The sequence below is a fragment of the Centropristis striata genome, chromosome 21, assembly GCF_030273125.1.
Source record: "Centropristis striata isolate RG_2023a ecotype Rhode Island chromosome 21, C.striata_1.0, whole genome shotgun sequence".
NCBI lineage: Eukaryota > Metazoa > Chordata > Actinopteri > Perciformes > Serranidae > Centropristis > Centropristis striata.
In genome coordinates, this window is record NC_081537.1 from 12,941,446 (window position 1) to 12,959,895 (window position 18,450).

The following is an 18,450-nucleotide window of genomic DNA, read 5'->3' on the forward strand; positions in this document are numbered from 1 at the left end:
CAGCACCATTTCCTATGCAGAGAGCGTCCCATGACCGCTGTGATGGACTTGATCGCCCGCACCAAGGATGCTGTCCGCGAGCTGGACAACCTTCAGTACCGGAAGATGAAGAAAATCCTCTTCCATGAAGCACACAACGGTCCCGCACCAGAAGGAGGCGATGAGGAAGAGGTAAGAATGGGCCAGAGGAGGAGAGCTGTAGGACGGATTGTAAGGTTAGAGACTCAGTGACTGATGGATGAATACCTTTTTAGCTTTTCATTTACTAAAACCATTACAGTGGATTGTTTTGAATGCGAGTGAAGTGAGAGCAGTTTGTGTTGCCTCAAAGTTGTGCATTGTATTTTCATGTGTCGGAAATCCTGTTAACCACAAGCATGAAACAAGGACCCACAAACACTTGACAAAACTCTTGTTAACATTTTGTTGTAAACTTGAAACTGAAACCTACAGAAACTCATAACTGAGTTCCTGCAGTGAGTGGAATTCTAGTCAAACAAAATAAAGAAGTACTGTCTTAAAGATAAAACTTCAAACAAACCTATTTATTTTAATATTTTTGAAGAGAAAGAAGCCTGTATCAGGGTCTGTGAGTAAAAACAGCTGGTTTTAGCATCAATCCTGCCTTTGTATCGTACTTCTCAGTATATATTGTGACTTCAGGGCCCCTTCCTCTCCACACAAAGGCCTTTGTTTCCATCAGCATTTAATTCCAGTTTGATGTTCCTCGAAAAGGAAATGAAGGTATTCAGAGAATTTGGGGTTGCACTTCCAGAGTCTCACTGTTAGTGTGTTTCATAGTTTTTTTTGCATATCATCCCAGAAAGGAATAAGCACATAAACTCCCTATGAAGTAAAGAAATCATCCTGCATTCACACAGAAAGCTGTTTTCACAAATCTTCCTCCATTTGTTTCCCACCAGGATGTGGAGCACTATATGCTGCGCACCGGCACAGTCAACAGCATGGAGAGCTCCCACTCTCTGCCCTCCATGTCAATCAGCGCCAGCTCCCAGAGCAGCTCTGTCAACAGCCTGGCAGACGGCTCTGACGACAGCGGGGAGATGGCCATGATGCAGGAGGGAGAGCACACCGTCACCTCCAACAGCTCCGTCCTGCACAAGCCCCTGGTCAGTCCCAGTCCTTTACTGTCTGTGGGAGTCCTGTCCATCCCAAACACAGAGCCTAGAATGTATCTTAAAGAGAGCCAACTTCTTTTCTGAACTGATATTTTAAGATGAAATCAGTGAATACATTATGTACAAGCATACATTTTCTATTATGTTTGGTCCTGTGATTCCCAGAATTTAAATTTTGTGTCTTAATGTCTTTATTTTTTGCTAATTATAGCTCTTAAATACTGGTGTTGCACAATCATTATCAGACCACTTTTAAACTTTTAAACTTGCACCACCTACAGGAAATAGAAGGTAATAGCAGCACCAGTTTAGATCTGCTGATGCTCTGTAGATGTCAGTGTTGCCACCTAGAAGCAGGAATATTCGCTGAACCAAAGCCCCTGTACTAAGATAACTTTAAGTCTGGGGCACATTTATGTAAATTCTGGACAGTGATCAGGCTGAAATTACTAGACATCCTATTAATATTATTATTATTATTATCGTTTTCATTTGTATTTATTTTATTTTAGTTTGTCCATCATATTTAATGTATTACAAATATATTGTTAATATATTTTACATTTTTATACAGATATATATTCAATTTATATGTATTAATTCTTCAGTTAATTGTATTTTATTTATTATATTATGTATGTCATATATTTATTTATTAATTAAATAATTTTATTTTGTTTGATATTGGGGGAGGGATTGTGGACACATTTTAATCTAAAAATTACACTAACTAGTAAAAATAATAATTTTTTAAAAAGAAGAAAAATGCTAACATTTAGTTAGATTAGCCAGTTGTAAATTCATTTCCCTAAACCAAACTGTTTTTTAAAAGTCTTTTACCTCTCTTCTTCGTTCTCCACTGTGTAGAGCCATGACAACATTTACGATGATCCCTATCAGCCAGAGGTGGACCCACTACGAGATGCTCCGTCTGCTGTTGGTGTCGTTGGCGGAGGAGGAGGAGGAGGTGGTGGAGGAAGAGAAGGAGGTAGAGAAGGAGGTAGAGAAGGAGGTGGAAGGCGTCGTCGAGGCAGAGACCATTTTGCCACCATCAGGACGGCCTCGCTCGTCACCCGTCAGATCCAGGAACATGAGCAGGGCTCGGCTCTGAGAGAGCAGATGTCTGGGTAGGGTGAAGCATACGGGCGGTTTATTGATATTAAAGGGAGACAAACTACAGCTCATAATTATACAAACAGGCTTCACAGTCCACAAGTGACCCTCGTCTCCTCACAGGTACAAGCGAATGCGGCGGCAGCATCAGAAGCAGCTGATGGGCCTGGAGAACAAGCTGAAGGCGGAGATGGACGAGCACCAGCTGAGACTGGACAAAGAGTTGGAGAATCAGAGGAACAGCTTCTCAATGGAGGGAGAAAAGCTCTCCAAAAAGCACCAAGCTATCATGGAGAAGGAGGTGAGCTGTCGTGGAGCGATGGTAAGAGACCAGAGTGATTGTTGAATACAAGATGTGAAAACGCAACATTTCTAGAAGAACGTTGATTGAACAGAGTTGTGGGATGAAAAACTATTGTAGAAACTGAAGATTGGTGATATGTGACACATTCCTTGATTTTATACTGAATATTACACATTTATTATCTTGCACTTCTCACTGCAGTTATGTTAATGAGGTTGTTTTTTTTTCAGACGAAGGCGGTTCTGACCGAGGAGAAGAAGTTCCAGCAGCACATACTGGGCCAGCAGAAGAAGGAGCTGACGGGTCTGCTGGAGTCTCAGAAACGGCAGTATCGACAACGCAAAGAGCAGCTCAAAGAGGTGATTCTAGGTTTTGTCAAGTCGTGTTTCCATGAACATATTTCTAATCACATTTTGAAGATTATTATGAGAAAAGCTTGATGGAAACACCAAAATTTGCTAAAACTTTTAAAATGTGTACAGGAGTTTTTTTGCTCTCTTGAGGTGGTTTTTGTCTCTTAGTTAAACGGGAGATGTAATCGCTTTTTCTGAATAAGTTCTGATGTAGCGAACATTTAACTCCATGACTGATCAGCTGTTTCTGCTGACAAGCTGACATGTAAGAACAATAATAAGTTGCCAAATTGAATCTAATACCTGAAGATTTCTCTCCATTTTCTCTCATGGGTGGCCAGAGTTGTCTGATTAGCAACCTCTTTTTTTGTCTTTCTCTCTCGGGCAATCTCTTCTTCTTCTACTGTTTACTGGCATATTACCCGACAGCAATACATCACACTGCCATCTTTTGAGTAAAATACGTTCATGCAGCTTTGTTTATTCGTTCTAAACCAGTTGATGGAAACGTTCCTAATTTGCATTTTCTTTCATGCAACATTTCAAAATTTGCTTCAGCTTTAATGGAACCGCAGCTTGTAATGGATAGAAACACAGTTCCTGTTTTGTATAAGTTGGTAGCTGTTCACCCTCAGAACTCCATTTCATACTAACGCTATGCAAACAGCCTCTTTAATCCATTTGGTTAACGATACTGTTTCTTCTGTTCTTTCCATTCCAGGAACTCAATGAGAATCAGTCGACACCAAAGCGGGAGAAACAAGAATGGCTGGTGCATCAGAAGGAGTGTCTGCAGCAGTTGCAGGCGGAGGAAGAAGCTGGCCTGCTGCGGCGACAGAGGCAGTATTATGAGCTACAGTGCCGTCAGTATAAGAGGAAGATGCTGCTGGCACGCCACAACTTGGAGCAGGACCTGCTCAGAGAGGTACCTTTTCTTAAAATTAGATTCATGAATGTTGGATCAATAATTTAATTCTCCTGAAGCATATTTTAAGCTGCCAGCAGTCCCCTAGTCTCTTTAGTCTCCATGTAGGATTTTATTGCATTGAATATTTTCTGCCCCCTGGTTAAAGTCTTGGACATACTCCAATCTTAGAAAGAAACAGTAAATTACATCAAGTAGCAAAATAGTGTTCAGCTTCAGTTCATCCGCAATAATTCTCCTGAGTTTTTTCGTCAAAACTCAGTTTCCGTCCCTTTTTATATCCTCATTTTCTCCTCCAGGAACTGAACAAAAAGCAGACCCTGAAGGACTTGGAGTGCGCGATGCTCCTTCGTCACCACGAGTCCACCCAGGAGCTGGAGTTCCGCCAGCTGGGTCTGGTGCAGCGCACGCGGGCCGACCTGATCCGCACGCAGCACCAGACTGAGCTCACCAACCAGATGGAGTACAACAAGAGGCGCGAGCAGGAGCTGCGTCAGAAACACGCCGTGGAGGTCCGCCAGCAGCCCAAGAGCCTCAAAGTGAGTGAGAGCACGCCTGACGAGGGAGAGGGCCCGACACCAGAGGGGCCGGGCGGCAGCTGGGACGGCGAGACGGGGGTGGTGGGAGGAGAGGGGGAGGACGAGAGGGACGGAGAGGTAGAGAAGGTGACAGAGGTGGCGGCCGAGGAGATGTATGAGGTTGAGGTTGAGCTCGATAGAGCAGTATTGGAAGATGATGAAATGTATACAGGAGTGGAGGGTGAGAGTGTCCTGCTGGTTGAAGGGAAAGATGAGTTAGATGAGGACAATAAAACAAAGGGAAATGAGGAGGAGAAGGAGGGGACAGATGTGAGGGAGGTAGAGGGAGAGCAGTGGGAGTTTGAGGATGATCCCAGTAAAATTGCACATGTAGACACAGATGATGATGAAGAAGAAGACGAGGGTCGGGGCGTGGCCGACGGTTGTCCCTCAGAGCTCATCTCATCCCTGTCCCCAGAAAAGAGACGACTCCGTGAAATCGATGAGCTGTCTGAGTTTTACTTCCCTGACGCTGCGGAGGAACTGGAGCCCGTACCCGCCCCTCCCCCCGCCCCCGCCCAGACCTCTTTCCCTTCACTCTTCTCTCACGCTATCTGCCTCCTCCTCTCGCTCTCCGCCGCCGCCCAGCCCTCCAACCTCACTCTGCTTCTCCTCTCCATCTTCCTCCTCTCCCTCCGTCGCTCCCCTCCCCTGCCGTCTGTGGCCTCTATCGTTCTCTCCGCCGAGCTCGCCTTCTTGGCGCTCTTCTTCTCGTACCTCTTCCTGCGTTCCTGCTGCTCTCTGTCTCTCTCCACCTACCTGTCGCTCAGCCTCTGGGCCAGCGGCCTCTTCAGTTTAGGACTCTCCTTCAGTTTGGGGATTTATTACATCCCCATGATTTTTATTTCAGCCTCCTTCCTCAGCTCTCCATCCCTCTTCCTCTCCCTCTACCTGGTGGTGGTGCTGATTGTCAGGCCGGCCCGTGACTTCCTCCAGCACGCACCCCGCAAAGTCAACCGCCTGTGCATGCGCTTCCTTTTCCGCCTGCCTCGGCCCCTCTTTGCTATGTGTCAGTCGGTCCTGGGCGGTATGGCTCAGCGTAACCTCTACGAGATGTTTCCCAAAGCAGGGCGCAACTGGGGCGGGCGCCAGTCCAAAATCCCTGTCCCCCTTAAGAGCTTGCCTTTAGAGTTTCAGGCTCGCTGCAGTAACAAGTCTCCCCTGGCCAAAGGCCTTCACTGGGTGAGGCATTTCAGTGGACGCCCCCTCAGCGTCCTGGCAGACCTGGCTAACTCCATCGTGCTAAAACTTGCTGGACAGCTTCTTAAAAAGCTGCCGGTCAATGCCCGCGTCAAACTCCAAGATCTGGGCTTCTTGAAGAAGGAAAGGCCGAGCAGGCTTCCTCGACTGTTGCCCAGGGAGGTCAGAGAGCTGAGACAGATGGAGAGGAGGGGCAGAGAGAGGGAGAGACAGAGGAGGGAAGAGAGGTTGTTCCGTGAGGAGGCGAGGTGGGAGTGTGGGCTGAGGAGAACTTCATCTGGAAGGTTTGTCAGGAAGAAAATTCGGCCGTGGAGATAGCAGTGTGTGAAACAAATTGAAGGAAAGAGTGGGAAATATGTCTCGGTGGTGTGTGTGAGTGTGATCGTGCTCTTCGTTCCATTGTTCAACCATCATCTGTCTTTTTGATTTGGGCCCACATGTCTCTCTCATTCCATAACTGTTTTCACACATCTGTGTGCACTGGCTGAAAGTGATTATTTTGGCTGTTGAAGCTCCAAAACAAGCTGTACTGTTGAATCCGTGAGCCCTGCAAACCTAAACATGCAGCTGTTCCCACGGTTACTGTACCAAACCCAGTGAAGTTTTCATCATTGTGCTTTTTGTAAAAGTTTTTTCTTTTATTTTTATTATTTTGCTCTTAATTTGTAAGACATATTTTTTATGGTTATTTTTTAGACCAGTTTTGTGCAATCTTGTGTTTTTCTTCATAGCGGTCTTATTTCTAAGGGTGCACTGTAATCTCAGTGCTCAGAACAAATATGACAGTGTTGCATAGCGTCGTGGCTATAATTTCACTCCCCAAAACTGAATATTACTGTGAAAAAGAACAAAAAATGCCTAATGATTTCACTAAGATCACCCTGAACACTAGCCCTCAGTCGGTTTAAGAGTGCAATAAGCAGAATAGAAATATCTGGGACCACTGGAGGACATTTGAAGCGTATTTTCTCTGTTTAGAAGTGAAAAAAAGTTAGTGCTAGGTCGTAACTTGTAGGACTTTAAAAAATGATTGGGGCCATTACATCATCATTGGATGCTATTTACTATTTACATTATCCTTCAGATTTTAGTTAGATATATTGTTTTTATTGCGCTTTATGCAATAATCTTGTTATGATTTACCATGTAAACATTTAGCTATTTTCCCCTTATCAATCCTATAAATACACAGCAGTTGAGTGCCTAGTTACAACTGTTTGCACAAATGTTAACGTCTCTTGTAAAGTGACATATCCTAAAGTTATTGTAGAAACATAAGAGTGGTAGTAGTGAAAGTATAATATAATAAAAACCTATTTAATATTTCAGTGTAGCCTAATTTATATGAAGCCATATGGGCAATCTTTTGCGACATGCAATCATAAAATAAGTCCAAAGATTGATGCAACTACTGAATGTGAAAAGATTAAGATTGAGCAGTTCACCATAATATGACAAGAAGATATCCAGAAGAAGCATCTGTTCAATTTGCACTTTCCCAAAGACACAAAGTGGGAGAACAGATCTCTTCAGTTTAGGTTGATTATTTCCATTAAACGTTAACCTGCGTTTTTTTTTTTTCAATCAAACATTTAGCTTATGAAACATAAAAAATACAAATAATTTAAAAAATGCAACTTCTCCAATATTTTGTTTCTTTTGACCAAAAGTTCAGAACCAAAAGATACTCAGCATTTTTTCCCTTTTTTTTATTTTACCTGAATCGATTAATCTGTCTATTAGGGATGGGACGATATAACACTGTTATGTTTGTGTTACAATTATTCCTGCAGAAATAATTGTGATTCATTATATTATCGCAATAATCATCAAAATATTCTTAAACCTGGCACTAAAACGTACTTTACCCTATGTTTTTTGTAAAGAAACAGTATTTTTATTTATCGTTCTTTGTTTGGAATCCAAATTATTTCCACACATTCAATTAAACAGTTTTTCCGTGCTTAGGAATAGAAAAGGGCAGCCTGCCCTTTGTGGTTATTCAAAACAAATCAGGAAAACAATATATACATTTATTTTTCTTCAAGTAAGTTGAGATATTCCTAATTATCCAAATCATGGAAATTCACAACAATCATCTTCTTGGTGTTTTTCTCTCGTCCCATCCCTTCTGTCAACTGATGAATCGTTTCAGCTCTACTTCAGTCGGACCAAAAATAAACTTAACAGTTGTTTTTAGCACCGTTTTTATCTCATGCTCTTGAAAATTTGAAGACTTAAACACCAAAATGCTCTGATGTCAATGAAGTCAAATATAGAAAATGTGCCGTTCACACGTGCACAGATCTGAGATTAAAGGAACGTAAAAATTCCTGCAAGGGAATAAAATGAGTAAATTGCATTAGTGTTTGTAAATGCTGATTATGTAGGAAAAAGTGTTGTTTACTATATTTAACCGGTGGACGACATTTGAGCCATTTGCATGGAGGAATATTGCTGAGTAGGAAAACTTGATCTTAACTGCATTTGACCTGGAGGGAGAAAAAGTAGGGCACTTCTTTTGGGTGACCTACATTTGGGAAGTCTAGTTTTAAAAAAAGCATTTCATAGCAAACATTGTTTTATTGAATGTAACTTATTTGCCATTGATTTTCATTTGTGTTCCAGTTATTTTCTGTTCCTCTGTGTATGTTTACATGTTTGTATTCTGTTTTGTTGTGACACCGTTTCCACAGAGTTGTTTCACCTTGAATTTTTTTTTATATATATGTATTTTATTTATGCAGTATCTATCAGACTAGTACTGCATTCTGTTTGGCAGCCATTCTTTTTATTCTCATTTTAGCTGCATGAGTGTTGGCGTACTGTATGGCTGTTTGCTCGCAAGCATAGAAAAATATTTTGTCATACTTCCAGATTTTTTTTTTCTTTACACAAAAAAAATAAATTATTTTGTGTGAAAATCATTGTCTTGTTTGTGTTTATGATTTTTGTTTCCATTATTACCACGTCGTCTTTATTTGTTTACTTTTCCCTGATTTATCAGCCACTTATTTAATCATATTGAAAGATTCCTTTATCATTTTGTAAACCATCATTCCTTCTGTATCATCACTTATTTTGTCTCTGTTGTTGTCTACAGTGCCTTTCCCTTCATCTAAGAGCCACCAAAACATAAAGCCAGCAGCATCTAGGGTTGTCACGATACTAAAATTTTCAACTCGATACCGATACTTAAGAAAATATTCGATACTCGATACCATTTTCGATACCACAAGGATAAAAACAAATTATTTACAAGAAAAATACAACATGTAAAAATTAACAGAACCACAGGTTAAATATTTATGATAAAAAACAGTTCAAAAAAAGAAACTGCAACTATGATAACAAGCTTCAGGTCTGAGGTAGTGCAAAAAATAAATAAATACAATAAACAATAACAATTAGAACAATATTTTCGGCTGTGTGTGTTGCTGTTTGGTTGCAGGTCGACTTTTCTCTGCTTCATTCTGGGAAAATAACACTTTTCAGTCACCAACATTTATGTAAACTTATTCACTCTATGCTTATGTATACTGACACTGTGTATACTGTGGGTATCGATACTTTTGAAAATGAGTATCGTATCCGGATACAACGTTTTAGTATCAATACTTTTTTGAGTATCGATACTTTTGACAACCCTAGCAGCATCTGTGACTGAAGAAGACTATAATAGACTTCATTAAAATTATAAACCAGAAAATGGTAATTTAATTCCACAATAGAATTATTTTTTTCACCTGTTATTTGATAATCAGTTGCATTTTCCATTTTTAGATATTCCTATAGGTGTTCTTTGATTGTATTAAAAAGATCATTTAAATGGTGTTTACTTTAGATGTTACACACATTTTTAGTTCTGAAGTTATTCATGTTTTCTCAAACTATGAGATTCACATGGTTAGAAACATTGGGTGTATTAATAATTATCATCTGACAATTGCACATATTAGTTTTCCTCTACATGTCAGCCTCAAAAAACTCTTCTCAACTGGTATTCTTACTTTAGGATAATTGAGAATTATTTAAGTCATTGACTGAAAATGGCCATTGCAATAACCTAATTGCATCCAGTTATAATCTATTGCAACCTTTGAAACATTTTTTTTCTGCAGTAATCAAGGACATTTATTGAAATTAATCTAAACGTGTCAGATGCCTTTGGATTCATTGTATCAATCACAGTATAAATATAAAGAAGAAATTACATTTTAATGCATTTCATTTGTCAGACCTCCATAAAAGTGTACAGCTAAAAGTGTTATTTGATAGAATTTATTTTAAATTAGTATTCATGCGGTAAGTATACCTGTATAAAAATAGATGTTTGGTCTACGTCAGTGAAATAATCATGGCCTGTGCATTTGAATATAACAGATAAAAGTGAAATAAATGTGGCATTAGAAATTTTAACATATTTTTAAAAATATCTCAATATGTCTTTAAATGTCTATTTTACTAAATTGACTCAATTATACATTTAGACTTACATTTATTTATTGCCTCATTTATTTAGAACTTCAGTATTTATTTAATGGACATGTTTGTTTATTTCACATAATTTATTTACAACTATGTATTTTTAATGTGGGGTTTTTATATTGACTTAAATTGCGTTTCATACATTTTGGCTGTGATGGTGTAACTCACAAGATTCAACATTTTACAGGTATTTATACTTTAATTTTTGATTATTAATGATGTGTACTTTACCGTCAGCAGTGTCAGCATTTTGAAAGAATTACCCAAATGTGTAAGTATTTTTTCATATGAAAGCACAGGAGCTCTTTAGCCCACCTGCCTCCTCTCTCTCCTCTCTCTTCAGTCCAAAGAGCTTCAGATTAAGCGTCAGTTCCAGGACACATGTAAGATCCAGACCCGCCAGTACAAGGCGCTGCGTAACCACCTGCTGGAGAACACGCCCAAGTCAGACCACAAGGCCGTGCTGAAGCGCCTGAAGGACGAGCAGACCCGTAAGCTGGCCATCCTGGCCGAGCAGTATGACCACTCCATCAATGATATGCTGTCAACACAGGCTGTGAGTAAGGCAAGGAGACGTCGTTCATTTCACACTCGCACCACACCGACACTGCTGTGCCTGGCCCAGGGGGCCGTCCTGCCCGCCATCCTGCCCACCTGCCTGCCTTCCTGCCTTCCTGCCCGGCAACAAGCCTCCTCCTGGTTCCTCAGTGTTAGTCTCTGCCTAAACCCACTTCTCCCAGTCTGAAACCAAACAGTGTGTACACCATCCCGTTTTCCCCGACAGTTTAACAGCAAGTCGTCCTCCAAAACATCCTTTTCCCTGAATTTATTAAATAACCGATTAAAGCCGGGAAAGCGGATATGTCGTTTTGTAGTATTTGTATAAGCTCTCAAATACTTTTTGAATTTAATTTCTATCTGCTACAGAGGCTGAAAAATCTATTTTTTAGTAGAAACGTTTACACTTCTGTTGAATTTCCAGAAAAACTTTAGGTTTTAGGGGGTTATTTTAAAATCGCCCAGAGGTTTTACAGGCGTTTTAGGCCTTAATGGGATAAACAATCATTTCTGGCTCAGGGAAGCTAGTTAGTGTTTGTTTATGACGTTTATTACAGCATTAATCTCACATCAGGAAAGAGATTCATCGTACAACTACTAGATCATTTCCATCTGTAGTCCTTGTAGTAATACAACTAATGCAATGATACTACAATGATTGATTAAATCTGACTTCATAACAGTGGTGGAAGAAGTATTCAGATGCCTTACTTAAGTAAAAAATACTAACACCACACTTTGAAATTACTCCACTACAAGTAAAAGTCCTGCATTCAAAACTTACTTCGGTAAAAATACAAATGTATCAACATCAAAATGTACTTAAAGTATCAAAAGTAAAAGTACTCATTATGCAGAATGAACCCACTCAGATTGTTTTATATATTCCAAATATATTATTGGATTAGGGCTCATTTTAACTACTTAATAAACTGTTATGATGTTTAATTACAACAAAAAGTTGAATCACTGTACATTTATCATGTTTTTTATGTTAAATCTCGACCTGAAAAGTTACATAAAATGGAAATACTCAAGTAAAGTACAAGTACCCCCAAATTGTATTTACAGTACTTGAGTAAATATACTCTGTTACATTCCACCAGTTAGAGGAAAGATGTTAGAATCCTTAAAAGACAAAAAATGCGTTTGAGATTCAAACATATTTTCAGGACTCTGAGATTCAGCTGCATAATAAACTACATAAAGTCCATTTTATTTTGAAATTATCTTTGTCTTCTATCCCACCAATTTGGCAAACCACTCTAATAGCACTGTCTGATTCAAGATGGACAGTTCAGAAGAGAAAAAGAAACAACCACAAAATATATTTTTTTTTATTCCACACATTCAAGTGAGAATAAAAAAGTGGTTCTTCAACTTTTTTCACCTATGCAGTAGTAGTCACAGACACCTGTGTAATTAAAGTGGAAACCTCCATGGCTGATAAATGAATGCAAGAGTGACAAAAACTGCAGTTCCTCAAATGGCCACTTGAGGCTGGCTCATAAGGTGAGCCAATCCCCATAGATGACCATGTTAAAAAATCCAATTTTACAGCAGAAATAAACATGTTTACAGTCTGGTACAAAAAGCCGCTAATTTCCCACTTCATTAGATTACTCACCAGTATGAATTATATTAAGGCTGAAGTCATGCCTGATTTAGGCCGTTTTTAGTGACGGGCGGGTGCCATCACAAGTGCTGCGTTTCAGCAACCTGGTTTCAACTGGCTGTCCTTAGCTCACCCACCCTCCACCTCTTTGCTCATTTTTGGATTAATGGAGAGTGAGGAGTCAGGTGCTGCCATGATGGCGACAGTCGGAGTCGCCCACACTGAGCTTCATTATGACTCTTCAGAGACTGATTGGTAACATCACAGAGTACATATTTTATACAAAATGACATTTATGTTTACCATAATGTTGTCAGTTGCTGATTCCACTTCGAAAGAATGAAAAAATGTTTGTTCCTTTGAATTATTAAGCTTGAAATCAGGGCTGAGTTGAGATATCACGGGGAGAGCAGTTTAAAAGTCCACATTGAACATGTTACGTAAACAAAAGTGTAAAGAAAAGTATTATCAGGAAAAGGAGATTACAGTATCAAAACAACTTAATGCAGAAAACGATCCCCTGTATTAGAAATAAACAAATGTGTAAATTGAAAAATATTGAAATAATTTCAAGGAAATCTCACATCTGAAGAGCAGAAACCATAACAAGTTTTTTTCATTAAGAGGAACTGAATCAAAATACAAGTACAAAGTACAAGTGCATGAAATGTGCAGTCAAGTACTAATAAATATACTCAGTTACATTCCAGAGCTCCTTGGGGAAGTTTTGTTGTTTAAATAGTCAAATATAGGTTTTGAGCTCCTCCCCACTGCCTGTGACTCTCTCTCTCACACACACACACACACACACAAACACACAAATCCCAGGCTTTCAAATGAATGAAACGTAATAGGAAGAGGATGGTACGTAAGAAAATCAAATCACTCCCCTCAATGACATAACGCCCTGTGCCACTTTAATTACCTCACATGGCAGCATGCCATGTAAGCCTGGTAAGCCGCCCAAATCCCCGCTGCCCTTGTCTGTCCGCACATCAACTCATGCGGTGGTTAAAGTCTCTCTGGGAAGGTTTCCCGCTCTCTGATTAAACTCAGTCCTGAGATTTTTTTTTTTTAATGAAGAATATCTTTTGAATTAAGATTAAATCTGTTTTCCTGAACCTGGGAACAAACAAACACACCTACACACACGCACACACAGGTCAAAATAGTTTAACCTTATGTAGTTGATAGGGATTTATTAACTGATAATCTGAATATTCAATATATAGTATTTCTGCCTTATTTGTGGGTAGAATAATCATTGAGGATGCATTGATTGATTCTTGTTTTTTATTTTAAGTTAACAATTTCTAACATGTATACATCATTTTAATATTTCCTTTTGAATACAACATATCCACTCAAAACACTGATTTAACTCCCCTGATCCTCTCCTCTCCTCTCTCATCTCTACCTTCGTCAAACTCTCTAAACTTCTCCTCACCTCAACACTGAAGCACAATTTGTTGGCCATTAAATCAAATCAATTATTCACAGCCCACACTCCTTTTTTTCCTTCTCTCAGCTCCGTTTGGATGAGACGCAGGAAGCGGAGTACAAAGTGCTGCGGATGCAGCTGCAGCAGGAGCTGGAGCTGCTTAATGCCTACCAGAGCAAGATCAAGATCCACACCGACACGCAGCACGACAGAGAGGTCAAGGACCTGGAACAGAGGGTGTCCATCCGCCGCGCCCTGCTGGAGCAGAGGGTCAGAGTCATTTGGCATTTACTTCTATGAGAGCAAAGCTCCTTAAAATGTAGAGAAAACCTCTGGTGAGTTTTAGGAATCCAGTTGGGCTTGCAGAGGAGACTGTCAACTGAAAGGTAACTGCTGATGGTAAATAAAATATGATGATGGGTTTCAACACAAGATCCTCCCAGTAGCTCTTCTGGAGCTTTCAGTCACATATCAATACAATACAGAAGTTTTCCTCTGAATCATCACAAATCAGCCATTAGAAGTGTGTGGTAGTGTCTGTATCTGCAGAGAACCTGCCCTCTGCTGCACTACCTTTAATTAATATTGCTGTGTTAGTTGTGAGGAACGAGGCAGAGGCGACAATATGGAGTATAAAGAATGACAAAGTCTGCTTGGGTGGGTCAAACAAACACAGGGACCTTGACCCAGGAGAACAGTGTTTGTGTCTTGTAAAAAAAATGAATGTTGTTATTTAAGAGTTACTAAACATCATATTATTACATCAACAACGCAAGTACCTAATTTTAGTTACGTCCATTTATCTTACTTTTTTAGTCATTTTCACTTAACCATGTACTTTCCTCTGATTTGAAAAAAATAATTTTTTAATGTATATTCTGCCGCTCTTTTCCTAGATCGAGGAGGAGATGCTGTCCCTGCAAAACGAGCGCTCAGAACGAATCCGCACCCTTCTGGAGCGGCAGGCCAGCGAGATCGAGTCCTTTGACTCAGAGAGCCTGCGTCTGGGCTTCAGCAACATGGCGCTGACGGGTATCCCCAGCGAGGCCTACCCCATGCAGGGCTACTCCAACGTCCCGCCCCCCAGCACTCGCTCCGCCGGCCACTGGAGCCACGGCATGCACCCGCAGAACATGCCCCCGCAGCAGCACTCCCGCCGCAGCCACAACAGCAGCAGCAGCAGCGGCATCAGTAGCGGCAGCGGAGCAGGGGACCGCAGGAGCGAGTCCTCCGCCTCCTCCCTGGGAATGGTCCTGGGGCTGGGGCGGGACGGGAGGGAGGCGCACCACTCGTCCCGCTCCTCTGCCTCCTCTTCCTCCTCCTCCTCCTCTTCTTCCTCCCACCACCAACGCCACCACCTGCCCCAGCACTACCACCACCAGAGCACGCCCCAGCTGTACCGCGAGCGGGAGCGGGATCGAGAGAGGGAGCGGGAGAAGGAGAGGGAGCGGGAGTGGGCTGGAGTGCGAGGCTCCGGCGGCGACCTGGCCCACCCACACCCCCTGCCCTTCTCCCATCACCTGCCATCACGCTCCTCCTCTCAGTCCCTGGCCATGCTACCTCCCCCGCCACCGGCCCCTCCCTCCATCTCCGGCCCGTCCTCCTCTTCCTCTTCCTCCTCTTCCTCGCAGGGGGGCATCTACTCCGGCGGTGGGCTGGGGGTGCGCGGCGCCCCCAGCCTAATGGCCCTGAGGAACAGCCCCCAGCCTCTGAGGAGGACGGCGTCTGGCGGGGGGCCCGGAGGAGCCGGGGGCAGCGACGGCGTCCTGAGCCGAAGCACCTCAGTCACTTCGCACATCTCTAACGGCTCCCACCTCTCCTACTCTTAGACGGCAGGGTGGTAGCACGAAGGGTGGGAGCGATTTAGGAAGGTAGCTATTACAGGCTGCATCTCAATACTCTCAGCTTGCTGCCTCGCTTTGTCCTCTTTCATGGACTGATCTCAGAATAGCTGAGGATTCTGGGACATCACCCTTTTTCCTCCTTACGCACAGTAAAAGACAAAGAGATCAGTCACCACCAGAGGCAAAGAGAGGACAAACTGACATTATTGAGCTGCACCCTGCTCTTTTAGACTCAGGGTGGGCAGAGAGGTCTTCTCCCATTCTCACAGGTATAAAAGAGGGAGGGAGGAATGTAACCACCTGTAATACCACTGGATTAAGGTGATATAGTGGTTTGTGTTTAATGTTTTTATCTTTGTTACTGCCTGTATAAAAGTGAGACAGGAAGTGTGAAAGGAGGGATATTTTGCCCGATTTTTTTCCTCCCAGAGCTGCAGAGAAGAGCGATGACGGCAGCCATGTCTTCTTCTATGATGTTCTACGCTGGAATGGAGAAAGAGAGAGGACACGGGGAGGAAAAGGTCGTTTTTTGCATCGTGTATGTACTTGTATGTAGTCTGTAGTGTCCAGATGTATCTAGCAAGCACTCGTAACTGCGGCTCCAGAAAGGGAAAAGGCGGGAGAATCACAAAAGATGGACTTTTTAATTGATTTATTGATGTTTTGTTGATTTTTTTGTATTAAGTGTATAAAAAAACAACACAAAAACATGTTGCTTGGAACGTCACCAATGCCTTTAAGGGGTTCTTAAAGGGATGTCGTGCCATCAAAATTTTTATTTGATGACTGCGAGATGATTTAAAAACAGAATGTTTGTAAAGGCGAAAGAGACTCTGTTCTAAAAATGCAGCTGGGATGAGGAGAAATATTTGAGCGGACGTGTAAAAATACAAAAAAAATCTTTCCGGCATCCATGACATATTGAGTATCTAAACAACATAATTGTCTATGGGAGTCACTCCAATGCATGAGATAGATGTAAAAAAACAAACAAACAAAAAAAACAACATTTGTAAACATGACCAAACCACATTTGAAGCGTATTGTCCAAGTTTCACCGGAATTGAAGATCACTTGTCCCACATTTTTGATCTTTACTGTACATATTTATGGGAATATTACAAACAAAAACAAGTCATTGGTTTTATAGAGTAACAAAGATAATGATAGTAATTTTGATATATTCAAATGAGTATTGAATTCAAGATGTAGAGCGACAACTCCATTGAAACTGCATTTTCTATAGGTGTCAATATTACCATAACTAATCCTGATGTAATTGTTGTTGTAATCATGTTCACATTTTTCTGGCGAAGAAGAAGAAAAGGGCCCACTTTTGACTGTAAAAAAAAAATAGATGATAAAAAAACTGTTGTCAGGTATGGTGTGTGTTCAAGGTATTAATGATTATTAATAAGGGGTTATTAATAATTGTTAATGATTCATGTGTGTGTGTCGAGCGGTAAAGTCTAGTTATATTGCCACTTTTTTTTATTAGACAAAACAATTTTAAAAAGACACTCCTACAGCAGCACTACTCACGTGAACTCTGACCTCCTCCTCTGGACTCTTAAAGAGAAGAAGAAGAAAAAAAGTAGAGATTTTACAATTGGGCACTGGAATGTAAATGCTGGTTTTTATTTATTTTGTTTTTAGCTCTCTAAGGAAGCATGGACAAACAGAGATGAAGTGCACAATCCTAGTTGATAATCTTACTCCTGAAAGGGTGCAGCATGCAGAAGAAGAAGAAGAAGTGGGAGGATGTGCGTAGACTGAGCTGCTGTGAACGTGCACCCTCTTGTGCCGGCACAGCAGCAGTGACCGCAGCAGCCCATCCTCACATAAAGACACCAATCAGTGTTTCATGGTGCACATGATGGTTAATTTACTTGAAGGAGATCAGAAATAACTGGACTTTTTTTGTTGTTGTTTTTTATTTAAACTGAGAAAAAAGTGAAAAAAGATAATCACCCTGCTGTTTGTATGACTCAGAAACACCAGCTCAAGACAATTCCCTGTATAACCTACTACTTTATGCTCGGTTGGAATCTCAGTGCATGCATAAACTCCTTATATAAACTAAGACTGACGGGTTTCGGGACGGCCTTTGTGTTGGGTGGGTGGGGGGGGGTTCGGTGTGGTAGTGTTTTTAGACGGGTTGTTGTCCGTGTCAGAGGGCGGAGGCTCAGTTCCTGCATCACGTCTGGATGAAAGATGAAGACAAAGAAGCGGCACAGGCTCGTCTGTGTTTTGCAGAGTTTTCGGGGGGGAGGGGAGGGTTTGAAATCCTTATTAAATATTCCAAATCAAGCTATTCCAAGCCTGAAGAGGAGACGGAAGAAGGGTCTTAACACATGTATTGGAAAAGAAATGGGGTGCTTTAAAAAGTAATTTAAAAAAAGATAATAAATTGATATTAACACATTAACGCGTCTTGATGTTTATTACAGGGATGCAACTTATTTTGATGACCCATATTTACATTCATAGTTAGCTGTGAACTCTAGTTGCTGTTGCTGTAGTAGATATGAAGAACAACAAGGTGAAAGTGACATTACGGAGAGTATAAAGAGTGACAAAGTCCGCTTGGGTGGGTAGGACTTCGACCCAGGAGACCATTTTTTATGTCCTGTGTGAAAGAAAGTTAATGTTATTTGAGAGTTACTTCCAGGCATAGCTATTGTGTAGCTACTTCACAGTTTGTATCATATATTACATCACCAGCTACCTCATTTCCTGCAGTTAAGTCCATTCATACTTTTTTAACTACACCTAACCATGTACTTTTCCCCCCTAAGAAATAATTTTGTACTCTTGCCTCACAGCAAGAGAGACGCTGGTTTGACTGTGGATCTTCTGTGTGGAGTTTGCATGTTCTCCCTGTGTCAGCGT

At 41.2% G+C, this 18,450-nt stretch overlaps 1 protein-coding gene across 4 annotated transcripts in view; it reads left to right on the forward strand.

Moving 5' to 3' along the window:
• taok2b (TAO kinase 2b) overlaps nucleotides 1–17,986 on the forward strand; it is a 31,419-nt gene extending 13,433 nt beyond the window's left edge. Inside the window, exons 11-20 of one of the 4 annotated variants that reach the window (XM_059324309.1) lie at nucleotides 4–171; nucleotides 924–1,130; nucleotides 2,007–2,266; nucleotides 2,376–2,574; nucleotides 2,787–2,915; nucleotides 3,631–3,834; nucleotides 4,134–4,373; nucleotides 10,444–10,656; nucleotides 13,802–13,984; nucleotides 14,611–17,986. In XM_059324309.1, coding sequence (XP_059180292.1) covers nucleotides 4–171; nucleotides 924–1,130; nucleotides 2,007–2,266; nucleotides 2,376–2,574; nucleotides 2,787–2,915; nucleotides 3,631–3,834; nucleotides 4,134–4,373; nucleotides 10,444–10,656; nucleotides 13,802–13,984; nucleotides 14,611–15,543 — 2,736 coding nt within the window. In that variant the 3' untranslated portion in view covers nucleotides 15,544–17,986. Of the gene's footprint in view, nucleotides 1–3; nucleotides 172–923; nucleotides 1,131–2,006; nucleotides 2,267–2,375; nucleotides 2,575–2,786; nucleotides 2,916–3,630; nucleotides 3,835–4,133; nucleotides 8,290–10,443; nucleotides 10,657–13,801; nucleotides 13,985–14,610 lie in introns of those variants that run through there. The other 3 variants (XM_059324310.1, XM_059324307.1, XM_059324308.1) reach the window with 3 other exon arrangements.
• The last annotated feature ends 464 nt before the right edge of the window (nucleotides 17,987–18,450 follow it).